At 39.9% G+C, this 16,706-nt stretch overlaps 2 protein-coding genes across 2 annotated transcripts in view; one reads left to right on the forward strand and one right to left on the reverse strand.

Annotated features, from left to right (window-relative positions):
* mep1bb (meprin A subunit beta b) overlaps positions 1–2,021 on the reverse strand; it is an 8,024-nt gene extending 6,003 nt beyond the window's left edge. Inside the window, 4 exon segments of the mRNA XM_013911584.1 lie at positions 25–103; positions 220–263; positions 376–426; positions 2,012–2,021. Coding sequence (XP_013767038.1) covers positions 25–103; positions 220–263; positions 376–426; positions 2,012–2,021 — 184 coding nt within the window.
* A 5,339-nt stretch (positions 2,022–7,360) lies between these two features.
* On the forward strand, positions 7,361–15,887 carry LOC102197992 (opsin-5-like). Its single transcript, XM_013911589.1, has 5 exons — positions 7,361–7,442; positions 11,788–11,950; positions 12,044–12,171; positions 13,392–13,726; positions 15,246–15,887. The coding sequence occupies exons 1-5, from the start codon at positions 7,361–7,363 to the stop codon at positions 15,885–15,887; spliced, it is 1,350 nt and encodes a 449-aa protein (XP_013767043.1).
* Positions 15,888–16,706: the final 819 nt, after the last annotated feature.

Below are 16,706 nucleotides of genomic sequence, written 5' to 3' on the forward strand. Positions count from 1 at the left end.
AAAAAAAAACAAGCTCGCTTTTACCCAAGTCATCTTGCATGTAGTATGGGATTGTCTTTGGCCACCTGTACTCTTCCCCTATTATAGAATTTCGGGGTTGCTTCTGCCACAGCCACAAAGAACAAACCACAAACAAAAGAACAAAATATTGAGCCATTGTTGAACTTTAATCCAATCCATTAATTTGTGTTGTTGGGGAAAGAAGTTCAATTAAGTTACCTCATCAAGAACTATGTCCCCTTCTGCAAGGTTCAACCCTGCCTCTGATCAGATTAAAGCACAAAGAAAGTTTAAGAGAACTGAATTTGGAATTTGGAAGAAAAAGAGAACATTTTCTTCTGGGGTTTTTTTTTTTCTGTTTCTTTTCTAAAATACCTTCATTGATATCAAAAATGTCAAGGTCCCGTCCACCGTCCACATCATAGACTGTAAAATCAAAGTAGTAATTTAACATGAAAATTAGTAAAAAAAAAAGTAACAAAAACAGTTAAAGTAGCCTTTGCTTGTTTGAGAAAAAAAACTTACCAAATAATTTTGCTGCTGGCTAAATATTAAAATAAATGAAAAAGGAATACTGGTTATTGATTTTCAAGTGTATAAAAGTCAACTTTCAAGTTCTCCTAAGACCACTTCTGATAATAAAAACTAAACAAAATGACAATTTCTCACCAAGCAGAGTGTGGTACCACAAAGGAGGCATGCAGTGTAAAGGATGAGCACACCTGTAGGTTCCCTTCCTGCCATGTCATAGAATCTCCCTCTACAAGAGTGTCCAAATAAGACCTACTGAGCTCTGACGGGCATTCAGGAAGAAGAAATCAGAAAAGTGCATTTGGGGTGGAGAAATAAAATGCGTTCACAAGTCAATAACTGACAGAGCTATAATGGGCTCAAGTTAAACGACAACTTCAATACACTCTGTTATCAGCCAATAAATCTTTGCACATTTGCAAGTAGCAGGCCTGATATAAGACATGTTGAAATTGATAGCAACCTCCTGATCTATGTGTACATTTCTGTTTTCAGGACATGTACTGTTATTATCGATTTCTATCTACACTGCATTAAAGTCAGCAACACTGTGGAGTGCTGCTGACTTCAACTGAGGATATTGTTGGGTGATAGAAGGAATACTTTGAAGACCTCCTTAATTCCAGTGACACGTCTTCTATAGAGGAAGACGTGCCAGTGGGAAGACAAGTGTTCTGACTCATGCATTACAGAGGGCAAGGTCACAGCGCAGTTAAGCAACTCCTTGGTGGCAGGCTCCCTGGGACGGATACAGGAGGAACAATGCAGCTTTCGTCCCGGTTGTGGAACACCGGACCAGCTCTTTACCCTCTCGAAAATATTTGTGGATGCATAGGAGTTCACCCAACCACTCTACTTGTGTTTTGTGGACTTAGAGAATGCATTCAGTCGTGTCCCTAAGAGTATTCTGTAGGAGCTGCTCCGGGGAGTATAGGCGCTCTGGCCTGTTGTTACGAGCCATTTGGTCCTTATGCAATTGTTGCAAGAGCTTGATCCACATAGCTGGCAATAAGTCGGACTCATTCCCAGTGGGTGATGGACTTTGCCAAGGCTGCCCTTTGCCACCGTTTCTGTTCAGTTGCAAAATGTTTCCACTTGGGTGGTCTCAGGACATCGTCTCTGCTTTTTGCAGATGATGTGGTTCTGTTTGCTTCATTGGGTGGTGGCCTCCAGCTTGCACGTGAGCGGTTTGCAGCCAAGTGAATTAGCACTTCCAAGTCTGGGGCCAGTTGGTCCTCAGCTTGAAAAGGGTGGAGTGCCCACTCAGTGTCAGGAAGAAGGTATTGCCCCGAGTTGAGGAGTTTAAGTATCTCAGGGTCTTGTTCACGAGCGAAGGAAGAGGGGACCAAGAGATCCACAGACGGATTGATGTTGCAGCTGCAGAGATATGGACGTTGTCCCTGTCTGTTGTGGTGAAGAGAGTATTGAGTGTAAAAGCGAAGCTTTCGATTTAGCAGTCTATCTACGTCCCTACCCTTACCTATGGTCATGAGCTCTAGGTAGTGACAGAAAGAATGAGATTGCGGATACAAGCTCAGAAATGAGCTTTCTGCGAAGGGTGGCTGGCCTGTTTCCCCCAGTCAAACTGGAGGAGGTGGCTGGGGAGACAGAGGACTGGGCTTCACTGCTTGGGCTGCTGCCCCTGTGAACTGGCCCCGGATAAGTGGAAAATGGATGGGTGATAAATTGATGGATAAAATACACACACATATACATACACATGCACATACGCACACCCACAAACATAAGAAAACAAAGGAAAAAAAACATTTATTTCTAACATGCTTTGCCATTAAAAAGTTCGAGCTTTGTGATAAAAGATTTCTAGTTTTAAACATATACTAGTACACTCAATGCTTAATAGTCTTGAGGTTCTTATTGTCACTGAGAATAGCAATGTAGAACTGCAGGCTCTTGTTCTTGTAAACTTTCAGAGAAACACAAAGACTACATCAGAACAGTACAGCAACAGTACTTTTAAAGAAAAACACTGAAAACTACATCTTACAAACACAGCAATTAAGGACAAACCACAGCTTGGTTGCCATGATGATTACACTACAGCTGTCTTGAAAGCTTAGCATTGTGTAATGAATCAACTTAACATTAACAGTCTGTTGATTCATTACACAATCTGGTCACCCAATTTTGATGTTATCAGTCCATTGAATGGGTGTTGTCAACAGTAATTAGCCCCATAGATATAAACCAGTATGGACTGTCTACACCTAATACGTGTTATCATCCACTGAATGAACTGAAGCAAGTGTTCTGGTTCAAAACTATAATTAGTCTAAGAGACCACTCCCTTTAAGCTGATACATCAGATATATATTCATTCTTAGGTGTGGTGGCAAAATCTAAACCCTTATTCTGGAATGGGTACACACTGGTTAGATCAATTCAAACAACAGTAACCTCCATAATTTGTCCACTGTTCAACAATAAATAAGCATTCTTAGGCATAAGAAGCATACTCTACACAATTTTTCCTGTTCTTAGTCAAGGAAAACCCAACTACAGTGTGTATCAGTGACAGCTGACATGCTCTGCAGATCATCAGCCTATCTCAAGACTAAACAGACAAACATTTGCAAGCGCTGAAAGTTTCCCATTCGCTAGAATGGAAACCGGACCAGCCTAAAGAAAACCCGCAAAGACCCAGTAAGAACAGACAAGCTATTGTCATGAACAAAGTCTGCAGCTTTTGCTGTGAAGAAGCAAGATGCATGAAACCTCACGTAACCGTCTGCAACCAGTGATAAGCCCACTCTTTCATATTCAGCGAGCTGTGTTTTCTGCACCAGATCAAACTGTTTAATCATGAATAGTTTTCACTTTCCCTTTTAAAATATGGAAATCATAGTGATAAATGCAAACACTGGTAACATTTAAAGCAGTAATGTGCAACTTTGAAAATAACCGTCACAAATGCAGTCCTTTTTTCTTCTTCTCCCTTTCTAATAGCTGCTGTAATACTTTTGTATATGTTTAGTTAAATTCTTAAAATATGTGACTGAAACCCGGTATTGCCACATCATTAGTTGTACAGTCACATTAACCTATTATACAATCATTTTGTGCTGCATTATTATCAGGAAGCATAAAGATCTCACTTCTTTTGCAAAATTACTTTTCCAGACCACTAAAAATGAATGCTATTGCCACGGTTATTGTAACAGTTATGAAAATGGCAGAAATCATTAATTTCATCACCTCTAAATGGAATATTTACAATTGTATGTGCAGGTCAAACTGCAAGATTGCTTTATTTTGTTCAATCAAGGATGCAAGTTGTACTAGAGGACTCGGGTGTTTTACTTGCACCGTCCTGCAGATGGCAATATAGCAAGCTAAAGGCCCCTTGCTCGGATCACCATGGTTCCTTGCATTAAGAAAACATACTTTGGCAATTTCCAAATGAAAGTTTTTCTTTACCACTTTTGAGCAAAGAAATTGCTGTACGGACATACACATTCATGTGTCCTTGATAAGGGTCGTTTCTTTTCGAGTGCATTTCACTGTCCTTGATTGCAGTGGAACTAGGTCAAACAGGGCCACGCAATCACAAAGCTGTCACACTCATGCAGCCTTTGTGTGCTTTGGTAGTTTTCAGCTATGGTGATTACATATTGATATTTCTTGGCTGCTGCTTTATATTACTTAAAAGAGGAGTTTGTGGGTTAGATAGAACTAATGGAGCTGAACTGATGCACCTCCGACTCTGGCCATATTTGTCCTGTGACTTACAGGCAGCAAAGAGGTAATATTTTATATGCAAAAAATATTCCCGGATGCAGAAAATTAACAATAATAACACAGAAGTCTGCAGCGCTGTCAATTCCCACAGATGATTTTAGCACTGTATTACATCTCAGAAAATGCCTAATTTGTGACATTAAGACAATAGATGATGGTATGTGGACAGCTTCTTGGTTGTGTGGAAAAGGCTCATGTGTATCCACTCATGTGGGAGGTATCTGCACAGCACTGTTAAAAAAAGTTTACTGTATGAGTTGTCTTTTGTGGTAAATTCTTGTCTGTCATAAAGAAGATTCTATGTTTATAAATTTGAATGAAGTTAAGCTTTCTGCCCATACATAATGCATCTGTAAAGCCTGAATAGAATCTATATTTGCTGCATATACACTCACCAACTACTTTATTTGGTGCACCTGTTTAGCTCTTCATTAATAAATATATAATCAGGTGGCAGTTACTAAGTGCATTTAGACGTGTATAGACATGACCAAAACAACCTGCTGAAGTTCAAACCCAGTGTCAGAATGAGGAAGAAAAGTGACTTCAATTACTTTGAATAATTGAATAATAATCATAGTTTTTTTTTTCTTTTTTTTGTGTCCCGTTTGGATCTTTAGCCATCAGAATTGTTGTCTTAAGGCCAAGAAAGATGCCAAGCGGATTTATTTTACCAAATGGATCATCATGACCTTGCCACATTGGTCCATTTGATTGACCTTTATTATAATTATGAATTTATTTTATTTTCAGTTGCTACAAACGGGACAGACATGACTGGGGGATAGGACAGGGAGAAAGAATGAAAGAAAGAGAGGGAGAGAAAGAAAACCAAAGGGGAGAAGAGACGGTGAGAAAGGGAGGAAGAAAGAAAAAGAAAAAACAAACAAACAAAAAAACACCTGGATCACCTGTATGGAGAAAAAAAACAGAAGAGAAAGCAAACAACAAAGAGCAACATAATAAAAAAACGGCACCATCACAATAAACTAGCTAGCAGTAGATACTAAATAATAAACGATATTGTGCAGCACGCAAGATAGACAGCGCACAATGTGCTTTGAGGCAGCAGCCAAGAAAGCTGTAGTCCGCGTCTGTGAACACCCGTGTGTACACCTGTGTGCATACCTGTGTGGATCAGCATGCTTGTATTCCAAAGGTTTCTCCATGTAACGATCTGCTAGGGAGTGTGGGGAGCCACAGCCCCATCCACCAGGGTATGAAGCAGGTATGGAGGAGATCCAGGCCCCAGATATCCAGAGGCCCCAGAGTACAGGGAGGCAGGGAGTGTGGTGAGGGGAGATAGGCCTCCGTACTTTGGAGGGCCTGAGATGTACCCAGAGAGGTTGAGTCTAAGACCCAACCTGACATATAGACACAGACGAACAGGCGCACACGGACACAGACGTGCATTCCCACCCCATATACACAACCAAATACTCGGCACTCACCCAACGTGTAGACAGACACAAATAGACACTGCACAGACAGTCGCACTCCCCAAACATACTCTATATCCCAGGTCCAGAGGGGCAAGCCGCACCTAGACCCAGGAGATGTAACCTTTCTCTCTGGGGTGGAGGCAAGCGGACCACCTCCTTATCTGCAGTAGCAGGGAGGCCCCGCATCCCAGACCCCAGTCTGACGGCCAGCACCTCCTCCCAGCCCCCCAGCCCTGACAGCTAAAAAAAAAAAAAGAAAAAAAAAGAAAAAAAAAAGAATAATAATCATAGTTGTTTTTGTCAGATGGGCTGCTCTGACTGTTTTGGAAACTGCTGACCTGCTGAGATTTTCCCGCACAACCCTCACTGGTGTTTACAAAGAAAGTTCAAAATGCCTCAGGTCAAAGATAAATGGGTAAATGGCTTTGAGCAGAGGAACGGCAACAGTAATTCATATAACCACTTGTTACAAGGTATGCAGAAGAGCATCTCTGAATACACAGTGCATCAAAGCTTGGAGCAGATGGGCAACAGCAGCCACTCCTTTCAGCTAAGAACAGGAAACTGAAGCTATAATCACACGGCTCACTAAAACTGGACAATAAAAGATTGGAAAAACAAATAAAGTATCCATGTGGTGTGACATCTCAAATGTTGTTTAACTATGAAAAAATTTCATTTTGAGTCACACAGCATCATTATCAAAATGTCCTAATATATTCTACCCAGTCCTCTGCAGTCAGTGAATGTGGATGCAGAGTATGGCTTTACGTGATCAGGTAAAGTTTGTGTTAAGTGGTTCTTTTGTAATCTTTCTTCACTACTTTGATGTCCATGTTGGCATGTTGTATCCCATCATGGACATTAATTTCTCCCTACCCTCAGTGGCCATCTCAATTAATTCTTTTAGAACACAGTTATACGAATGGAGCTTTCATCTCCAGCTTGTGTGTGTGTGTGTGTGTGTGTGTGTGTGAGTGTGTGTGTGTGAGAGAGAATTCATGTGAGAAAAAAGAAGAGCTAGTGGCACCCAAGGCAACATTTTCACTGAGTGTAATTCTTTTGAGGATAATTTATTCCTGCCTTTAAGATGTGGAAAAAAAAGTTTCCTTTTCTGGGGGGCATGCAATATTGATTTCTAATTAAAAGCAGCATACTATTGCTGAAATTGGCAACTATTAACTTTTAAAGTGAATTTCACAGACTTTACAGCTTTGTGCAAGGAAACAAGGATGGAAATTAGGACTTAAAGAAGTTAACCACTTCTTAGAAAGTCTGGCTGGCTGAAAGTGCTGATCACCAAATTGTATGTGCACAAGCTGTGCCACCTTTGTTTTGTCTACAAGCAGAACACCATGACAGGCACCAACCACCTTGCAGCTGCATCTCAGTGCAGAAGCTTCAAGAATGCAGGTGCTGAACACCACCACGTGGTCATCAGTTGACAGCTCAGCACCTCTCTTCGCCTGAGCGTCCAGAACATATGGCCCTGATGATACAATTACTAAATCAATCATCGACTTGCGGCCTAGGGTGTCTCGTGCCACGAGCACTAATGGACACCCTTATGTTCAAATATGGTGTTTGTTATGGGCAAACTGTGGTTTGTACAAAAGTCTCTGAGTAAGATGATAGAGTCCCCAGGTGGAGCACCTACAAGCATGAGCCAGGCCCAGGGAGGGTGCCCAAGGAGGATGCCAATGACCGAGAGTATGATGGGCGGTCCTTAGTCAATAGAGCCCGACCTGGCACATCCCGAAAAAGGGACACTGGCTCAACCTCCTGTATGCCCACCACCTGCAGGAGGTGCTGTATGGATCAGGTGCAGTGTGTGCTGGCTGGAGATGTAACATATAATATAATTCTAATAATAATATTGGCCCAACATATTGCTCCAAAACTGTTAGCACCCCCTTACTGCAGTTCTATGTTTCCTTTGCGGTCTCTGGACCTAACCACCGGATGCGTTATCTGCCTCAGTATAGTCTACTCACATGTTTTTTTCACTTCTGCAAGATTTTTTTCTTTTACACTGAGAAAAATTTTTTTGCAGGTGGGAGGATTCTCAGCTTATTGACCAGTGCCCCCTTTGCCCCCTTGAGGATGGACCCACCGTATTGACGTCATTGATTGGTGCAGTTTTGAGGACTGGCGCTGCAGCCTGTTGTAGTGAATGAAGCTGGTATCGTTTCACTGACTACTCATTTCCAGCCTGTGTGATAACGCACAAGGTAAGACGAAATGTATTGTAATTAGCTAAAAACGGAAGACAAAATTCTCAGAAATGTAAGTCTAAATTGTGACAATGTTGACTCCCATTTGTTATGAAAACCACCAAACCTGTAAAAGTTTATTTGCAACTGGTTGACCTGCTGGGCTGGGAGACAGGCGCTGAACGATCTTTAGATGCTCTTTGAATAGCATTTGAATAGCATGCAAAAGTTTAAGTGAAACTGAAAAATGGTGAAATTCATACAGAAAGACTGGATGATTTTTCAACACTAATATCACAAAGATTCAGCTTTTCATCACTCGTTAAGGGTGCATTTTCCTTTTATCTGATTTCGGTTAGGACATATTCCATCCCACCGCCGTCCTGCTTAGATAAGCGATAAAAATATAAATGGATATAATTCTACAGGCTAGACTCCATTTAAACTTACCTAATTTACCCTAATTAACTACCCCTAGTGCTTCTAAATGATGCTATCCGTGTTTGTTCAAATTACCTGCTCTGAGAGAAGAAAAAGGGGGGAAGCATGGAGAAGTTTAACAGTGCAAACTCCTCTCTGTTCTTAGGTGAGTAAATGTGTGGGAGGCGATCGTTTGAAGCTCCCAAAAAATCAGTGATAAACAACACGGGTTTGCAGTTTTGTGAGCTAATAAAGCGTATATAACGGTGCGCCTCTGTGAGGTTTGCGCCTTTACGCACGGAGCTGGATTATAATTACTGCTTTTATCCGGCCGTGCCTCAGGCACATCTGTGATCTGTTAAGGACAGTAACTTGAGCAATACTTGAGCTGCAGGAGGCGGCTATATTTTGATGATGTTATTTTCATGTACTTTGGATTTGATGAATCTCTGCTGATCCATCGCTAAATTTGTCTTTTCACGTGTTCCAGCCGCTTGCAGTTTCACAAATGAAAGGTACACACGCCAAATTATGTATTGACACTGCATTCATATTAAAATAATAATTAATGAATAGTTTATGGACATTAATTATTTTTATTTTATTTTCGAATAACCTGATGTAAACCTTAAACGTTACACACTGTAGGTTTTTGTAGCACAACTGCCATCTAGCGTCAAACTGTTGTGCTTGATATGAACAATAAACATCAGGATTGCATGAATACAACCACTATTATTATTGATGTAGATTGTTTTAATTGCACATATTAAGGTTCGCAGAGAAAAGCAGAGCAGTTCTGAAGTGTTGTTCACGGGTCTGTTAAAGATGTATTTTCCTGATACACCTTGTTTATTGACCCTGATTTCATCTATTGATTTAGACCTGTGGGTCACTATCTGATTTTGGTTGCTGAAGCAGAATGGATGCATGAAAAATGGGAGCGCTGATGATACTGGCAGCTTATACAGGCATGTAAATATACAGGTTCTCCAAATATTTTACGATGCTGAAAAGAATTACACAGCCATGCATTTTGTTATTGTTTTATTAGTCCCCTCTGACACAAGCTTATGAAAGACATAATTCCATATATGTATATGAAACAGCTTTTTTTCAGTTGAAGAACATTACATGTGTATAATCAATCTTACATTTATAATATAAATCATTGTCAATGTTTTAATGTGACAAAATTCAGCGTCTCTCTCTAGATTTATTCCATGTTACTGTTTAAGTTCCTTATTTACACATCCAATGTCATCATTTGTTTGAAATCTATCTACTTTACATCCAGATGTTTAATCAAAACATGTGCTAATTATACCGATTGCTTGTTTTTCTTCTATGAGCTTTTAAAAACTTAAATAGTGAAATACTTCAAAATAGTAAAAAAAAAGTATTGAATATTTTTTAATTTTCGAATGAAATAATGAAAAATGTAAATAATCCGATGAATATAATGAGATAAAAAGTACACTTGCCTGTGTAGGGTAGTAAGTATAAAGAGCTATGAAACTGCAATACCTCACATTATGGAATTACAGTAAATGTACCTGGTTCCATTCCATCACTGGTGGTCTGTGGAGCTATACAGTAATTAGTCCAATGTGCTAAAAGCTCCCCTGTGTTGACATGGCTCTTTCTACCTGGGCCTGTCTGCTCTGAGCAGTTAGTGTAAGAGCTACTTTAAGGTAATGTGTGAAAACCATCTACTTATTGCATTGAAAGACTAAAATATTTGATGTGAAGTTCTACAAAAACATCACAGTTTTGGATACATTTTTCATAAGACACAATCAGAAGGTCTGAAATTTCGCACATGCAATATGTGAGAACAGTTAACAGAAAAGTTTCTAAAATCTGTTTACAGATGGGGTTGTTAAATGAAGACATTGCATTCCACTCTAGCATACCGGCACCACTGGATATAACCGTGGCCGTGGTCTACTCTGTTTTTGGTGAGTTAAATCTAGTTTACAATACTATCAATGAGTTTTCTGAGTTCTGCTCAAGCTGAAATGAATAGCAGCATGAAGCAAGGCATCCTGCAGCGAAGCCTTGCAAGTACACTTTTATTTTTAACTGTGTTACTGTGTGTTATGCATTCCACTTCCACCTATATATACCCACACCCACTGTGTACTCATCCATCTGCATTTACTGTTTGTATCACAGATGTCATACATGGTGTGTGTGTTTTTTATATATATATAGAACCAGTGATTTTGTCAGTATTAATGAAGATACTCTACATTTAATATTTTAGAGAATCATCAGCAATTCTATGTATTTGTATATGTTGCTAGGTAAATATGATAAAGCAGTATACAGTGTTTTGCCTGTAAGACAGTAGAAGTGTGAGTTTCTCATTATTCTGTAGAACCATAATACTTTGAAAGTTATAGATACACTTTGTGGCCACTACTGTTCATGTGCTTGTTCGTGTATGTAGACATGATGAAGATGAACGGCTGAAATTCAAACCAACCATCAGAATGAGGAAGAAAGTTGTTTTAAATGGTTTTGAATGTCACATGGTCGTTGGTGCTGGACAGGCTAGTCTGAGTATTTCACAAACTGCTCATCTACTGGGACACAACCCACACAACCACCTCTATGGTTTATGGAGAATACACGGCATGTTGAACCTTGAAGCAGATGGGCTACAGAAGCAGTAGACCGCACCGTCACTCCTGTCAGCTAAGAACAGGAACACTGCCTGATCTGATAAGTCTTGCTTTCCGCTGCAACATTCAGATGGCATGGATGGGTCACAATTTAGCATAAAGAACATGAAAGCATGGATCCATCCTGGCTTGTATTAGATACTGGAGGTGGTGTAATGGGGTGGGAGATTTTGTTCTTGGGCCTCTCAGTACCAACTGGCCATCGTTTAAACTTCACAGCCTACCCGAGTATTGTTGCCGACCATGTCCATCCCGTTATGAGCACATTTCCTGATGGCTGCTTTCAGGCGGATAAACTGCCATGTCAGAAAGCTCAGATCATGTCAAACTGGTTTCTTGGACATGATCTGAGCTTTCTGTACTGAAATATCCTCCAATGCGATCAAACTAGTAGAGCACCTTTGGGATGTGATTGAATGGGAGGTTTGAGCACATCATGCTGGTGCTTCGTTGTAGTACACTTTATCTAGTACACTTTGTGTTGTGTTTGTATTAATGCACTTTATGTATTTACTTTATTATGTGGCTTTATGTTTTTTGGACAGATATAAAAGTCATATCTAATGTATTCTAGGCAAAAAGCATATTATCCAGTACGTTTGTCTTGTTTTAAACGGACAGCGAATTTGATGAAGCAATTTCTGAAAAGTCAAAACAAAATCCCTCCCATTGTCACCATCCCATCAGTATTTTATTCACATTCAGGGTTTTTGTTCTGGTTTATTTTTGCAGGAGTATGTTCACTATTTGGCAACAGCACACTGTTGTACATCTCTTACAAGAAAAAGAACGTCCTGAAACCCGCTGAGTACTTCATCATCAACCTTGCTGTTAGCGACTTGGGCCTGACTCTGTCCCTCTACCCCATGGCGATAACTTCAAGTTTCTACCACAGGTACAAAACTTGGTGCCTACTCCTTCTCAATCATTGATCTTTGAGCTATGTCTTTGCTTTGAGCTGTCCTCTTTCTCACGCCCTCCCACACAGGTGGCTGTATGGGAAAACAGTGTGCTCCGTATACGCATTTTGTGGCATGTTGTTTGGCATCTGCAGTCTGACCACTCTAACCCTGCTAAGCATGGTGTGCTTTGTGAAAGTATGTTATCCGCTCTACGGTAAGTCTTCAAAGAGGCTGTTTTTGCTCAGTGAAATGACACGGGATTAACTACCCTATCCCCAAGTGGCTGATTGTTGATTTATCTGTGGAAGGAATTGAGCCCTCTGTAAAGCACTGCACATTAGCTTTTCTTTGTTAAGTGACAAGTCAAAGGGCTGTGCTCAATAAGTACTGCTTGTGAGGTTGGTTAACACTGTGCAGCTGGGTTTTCTATTTGGTTCCCAAAAAAGTGCATTTCTTTCAGTGCCTTAAAAAAAAGTAGGACAATTTAGTTGCTGGGACAAAAGTAATTTTAAAGTATGAGCCTACAAATAGAGATATTCACATTAATTGCTTTAAAATTGTAATATTTAACCTTGCATATTTAAATAAGTGCTTATTTTATTTTCAGTCACTGACAGACATAATATCTGCGTAGTATATAAGGCTGACGTAACATCACTCGTCATTTGATGAACTTAGATTACTTTAGAGGGCTCATCTTTTGTCTTCTGCTGCAGCTTAATGAGGCCTCGAGCCACCTAACCTCTTTATGTTCTACCTGAGCTCCTGTGGAAATTAGCAGTCTGTATAATTACCCAATGTACTTTTACTACTCCAGTGAAACTGGTACAGCCTACTTATCACCAAACTAAAATAAAAAAAAGACCTGTAAAATGCTGTGGATATGCACAGAGCCTTCTCTGGCGACTGAGCTCTCTCTGAAAAATGTTTAACCATTTTCACTTCTTAAGAAACAGGCCATTGCCAATGAATGAGAATAGGCATAATTAGCCTCCTGGAAGGAGAACTGGCATTCCTGTGAGGCGCTCTTTCAGCAGACTGGCTTACAAGCCTGTGTAGAGATTGCAAAAATTTGAACTTCTTCAGGTTGCCTTATGTTATCTTTTAACAGTAGTCCAATCACTGTCTGTCAGTTGCAGAATGCAAAGGAATGCAACATAATAAAAACACCTTTCTTGGAAGTCCAAAAAAGCCATTGGGAAAAGCTAAACACTTGTGAATTCAGATGCAGTTCTTCAGCACTATGCTGTATATTAACTAGATTATGGAGTATAAGCATCTTAGAGCACACAGAGTATTTTTCACATGGTAAAGCATCATTTACCATACCATCATTTAAAGTATAAAAATGCACTGATCCACAAATGCAGTTGTGTGTCATAAATAATAACTCACATTCACATCATAAAATATTAACACAGTCTGTTTTTACAGGAAACAGGTTTAACTCTGTTCATGGCCGTCTGCTTATTGCCTGTGCTTGGGTCTACGCCCTGCTGTTTGCATGCTCCCCACTGGCCCACTGGGGGGAGTATGGACCAGAGCCTTACGGCACTGCCTGTTGCATTGACTGGCGCCTGTCCAATCAACTCAGCACAGCACGATCTTACACTGTGGCACTGTTCATCTTCTGCTACATCCTTCCATGCTGTGCTATCTTAGCATCTTACACAGGAATCCTGATCGCAGTGCATGCATCTCGCAGAACTATGGAGCAACATGCATTGAGGCCGACTCACATGAGCAGCATCCAGATAGTTATTGTTAAGGTGGGTTAAGGTAAACTTCACTTAAACACTTCTGTGGACTGCTTTACCATGTTCTCCCCATAATGTGTGTTTATGTGTTTAAATATGTTATACTGAATGATTATACAGTACTCTCCAATCACTAAGTAATAAGTAAAAAATTAAAGATGTAGTCAATTTATTCATACCTGCATTTTTTTTCACCTGCACTTTCAATTTTAAATTAAAGTGCAGGAAGACAAAAAAACTTGCATAGTGTGATCACCCAGTTATTGGTGGAAAGGCCAGGGTTTATGGGTAGCTTATAAAAACACTGCTTTAGAGAGAAGAGTCCTGTTTAGAGTTCCTCGCCTCGATTTGTTGTAGAAATTGACAGTGACCTCAATATATCTCCCTCATGATGAAGTTCTGGTTTCACTGTGATGGATACTGCTGCCTTTGCTGATTAATCATCATATTCTCTTCTCTGTAAGAACATCTGAGATTCATTTTATTATTTTTTTAAAAACTCATCATGAGGAGTGAGAAGAATGCTTTTTAAATCTTTGTGGCCTCTGCATGTTCTCTTTTAAATACAAACTGTTCGTGTGGGGGTATAGTGGTAGATCTCCTCACCCAGCTTTTTTCTTTAAATTTGTTTTTTGTTTTTTGTTTTTCTTCCACCACAGTCTAGAGAGAATGGCAGGGGGCGTCAAAAGCACAAAATTAAATACAGGGAAGGCCAGCAGTGATTGCACAGGCTCACAAAAACACATGGAAGAAAATCTCAAAATGTAAAAGTGTGTCTTCATTTTCTTCCAAGGACACCATTATTCAAATTGGTCTTTACAACAAATAGCCGTTTTCTTTCCAGTGCTGTGAAATAGTATTTGCTCCTCATGATTTTGTAGGTTTTTGTAAGTATTTGTCATACTTAGTGTCATGAAACCAGCTGTGTGCAGGCAGGAGAGAACCCAGAAGCAGACTCACGGAAATGGGACGTAACTCAAAAAACGGCTTTATTTACAGAAAGGGGAAGTAAACAATACAAAACTACACCATATTTTACTGTTGTTACTGTCTTCCTTTTCTGACATGCTGGGTTACTCTTATGCAGCAATACGACTCAAACCTTCAAGAAAGCTTAGATTTTGTCTCATCAGCCCACAGTCCAGTTTTCCTTAAAGTCTTGGGGACCAACGAGATGTTTGTTGGCAAATATGAGACGAGTCTTTCTGTTCTTTTTGGTCAGTAGTGGTTTTAAACTTGGAACTATCCCATTGATGCCATTTTTGCCCAGTCTCTTTCTAATTGTTAAATCATGAACTTTGTAACCCTTTCAGGATCTTTTAGCCTGCTTCACTCTGTCACACATATTATATTTAAGTGATACAACCTGTATTTAAGTGATTTCTTCATCCAGTATTCTGACATAAGGTAATGTTTTTCAGATAGTTGGGAAAGTTGACAAGTGTTACAGTTGTGTTTGTTTTTTTTTTATTAATTGGATTTGGTGAAAAGAAATGTTGAATTACACTTTCTGTGTTCTTTCTCTTGCTAGCTGAGTGTGGCTGTCTGCATTGGTTTCTTTGCGGCATGGAGTCCATATGCTGTCGTATCCATGTGGGCTGCCTTCGGACATGTCGAAAACATTCCTCCCATGGCATTTGCCATGCCAGCCATGTTTGCAAAGTCCTCCACCATCTACAACCCGATCATCTACCTGATGCTAAGACCAAACTTCCGCAGGATGGTATGCAGCGATCTAGGAGCACTATGCCAGGTCTCTATGAAGGGCTGCATCTGCAGCCAGTGCCAAGTAAAGTGCTGCTTAAAGCCAAAGATCAGGGTCAGACTTCGTGCAGTCCACAGACAGACCATTCACTTTGCTTCATCCAACTCCGCTGCTCAACCACCAATAGTGACATTAAAGGGTCAGAGCTGTGAGAAGGGCAAGGATGTGTTTGAGTGCTTCAAACACAGCCCTCAAATATTTGGTGTCACTAAGCCAGCTGCCAGTAGAGAGTTATCACAAGATCGAGACATTCCAGTTCCTCTAACGCACGTGCAGGACGCAAAAAGTGAGTGCCGAAAAGAGAAATCCCTTATAGCCACCTCATGGGGGAAAAGAACTTTAGAAACGAATAATTTCTGTATCAATTTGGAGATGGTTCAAAGGCATGCAAAAGTGGCCTGGCCCTGATATTTGTTTAGATTTGTGAGCTTATTCACAAACTGTATCAATATTTTCAGGCATTAATGATACATACCTGAAGTGTTTGAGCAACAACCATGTCATATATTTATTTATTTATTTATGCTTCTTTAACTTCTCTTCCTATTCATGAAAAATGTGCCAAGTTGCATGGCTCGGATGACTTTCTTGGGGGGATTCCACCAACTGAAATAACTTCCCAGGGAAATTTATCAGATACTTTGAAGGTATTCATTCAATAGCGATGCACTTTTTAGGTGTTGCTCTGGGTTTCAGTGCAGCTAAATATGTAAAATGCATTAAAATATTCCTCCACCTCAAACACTCTTCCAAGCACTGATGGAAAAAACATGCCTACATTTCGATTCCACATTGGCTAGGTCAGACGAGTGGAGTCTCTCTGTAAATGTTCAAAATCATCATTAATTCATTTCTACTTTCTAGGCTTTACATATCTAGGATTTGTTGTTCATATTTGACTATTCTTCTGGCTAACAGTGCCCTCCAGTTAAAGGTGAAATTATGCACTTTAAGAGAAGTGCTATGCAAATAGCTGCCAGCCTTTTACTATTAAAATATTAGTCATTTGTTCCGGGTAGAAGAAAAACTTTAGTTTGACCTTTGGAGATTCGGCATGTATGACACATCCAACGTATTACTTTAGCATGTTTGGGAGGCATTTATTATATTATACTACGTATCATTATCCCATAGCAATATTGAGTTAAGCTATTTATAATCATGGCTTTGTGTATAAAAGGTATTTTGTGATTTGCAAGGTAATTGTTTTTCCTCTGATTATTTATC

This window comes from Pundamilia nyererei, unplaced genomic scaffold (assembly GCF_000239375.1).
Source record: "Pundamilia nyererei isolate P.nyererei 1_Seehausen unplaced genomic scaffold, PunNye1.0 scaffold00004, whole genome shotgun sequence".
NCBI classification, from domain to species: Eukaryota; Metazoa; Chordata; class Actinopteri; order Cichliformes; family Cichlidae; genus Pundamilia; species Pundamilia nyererei.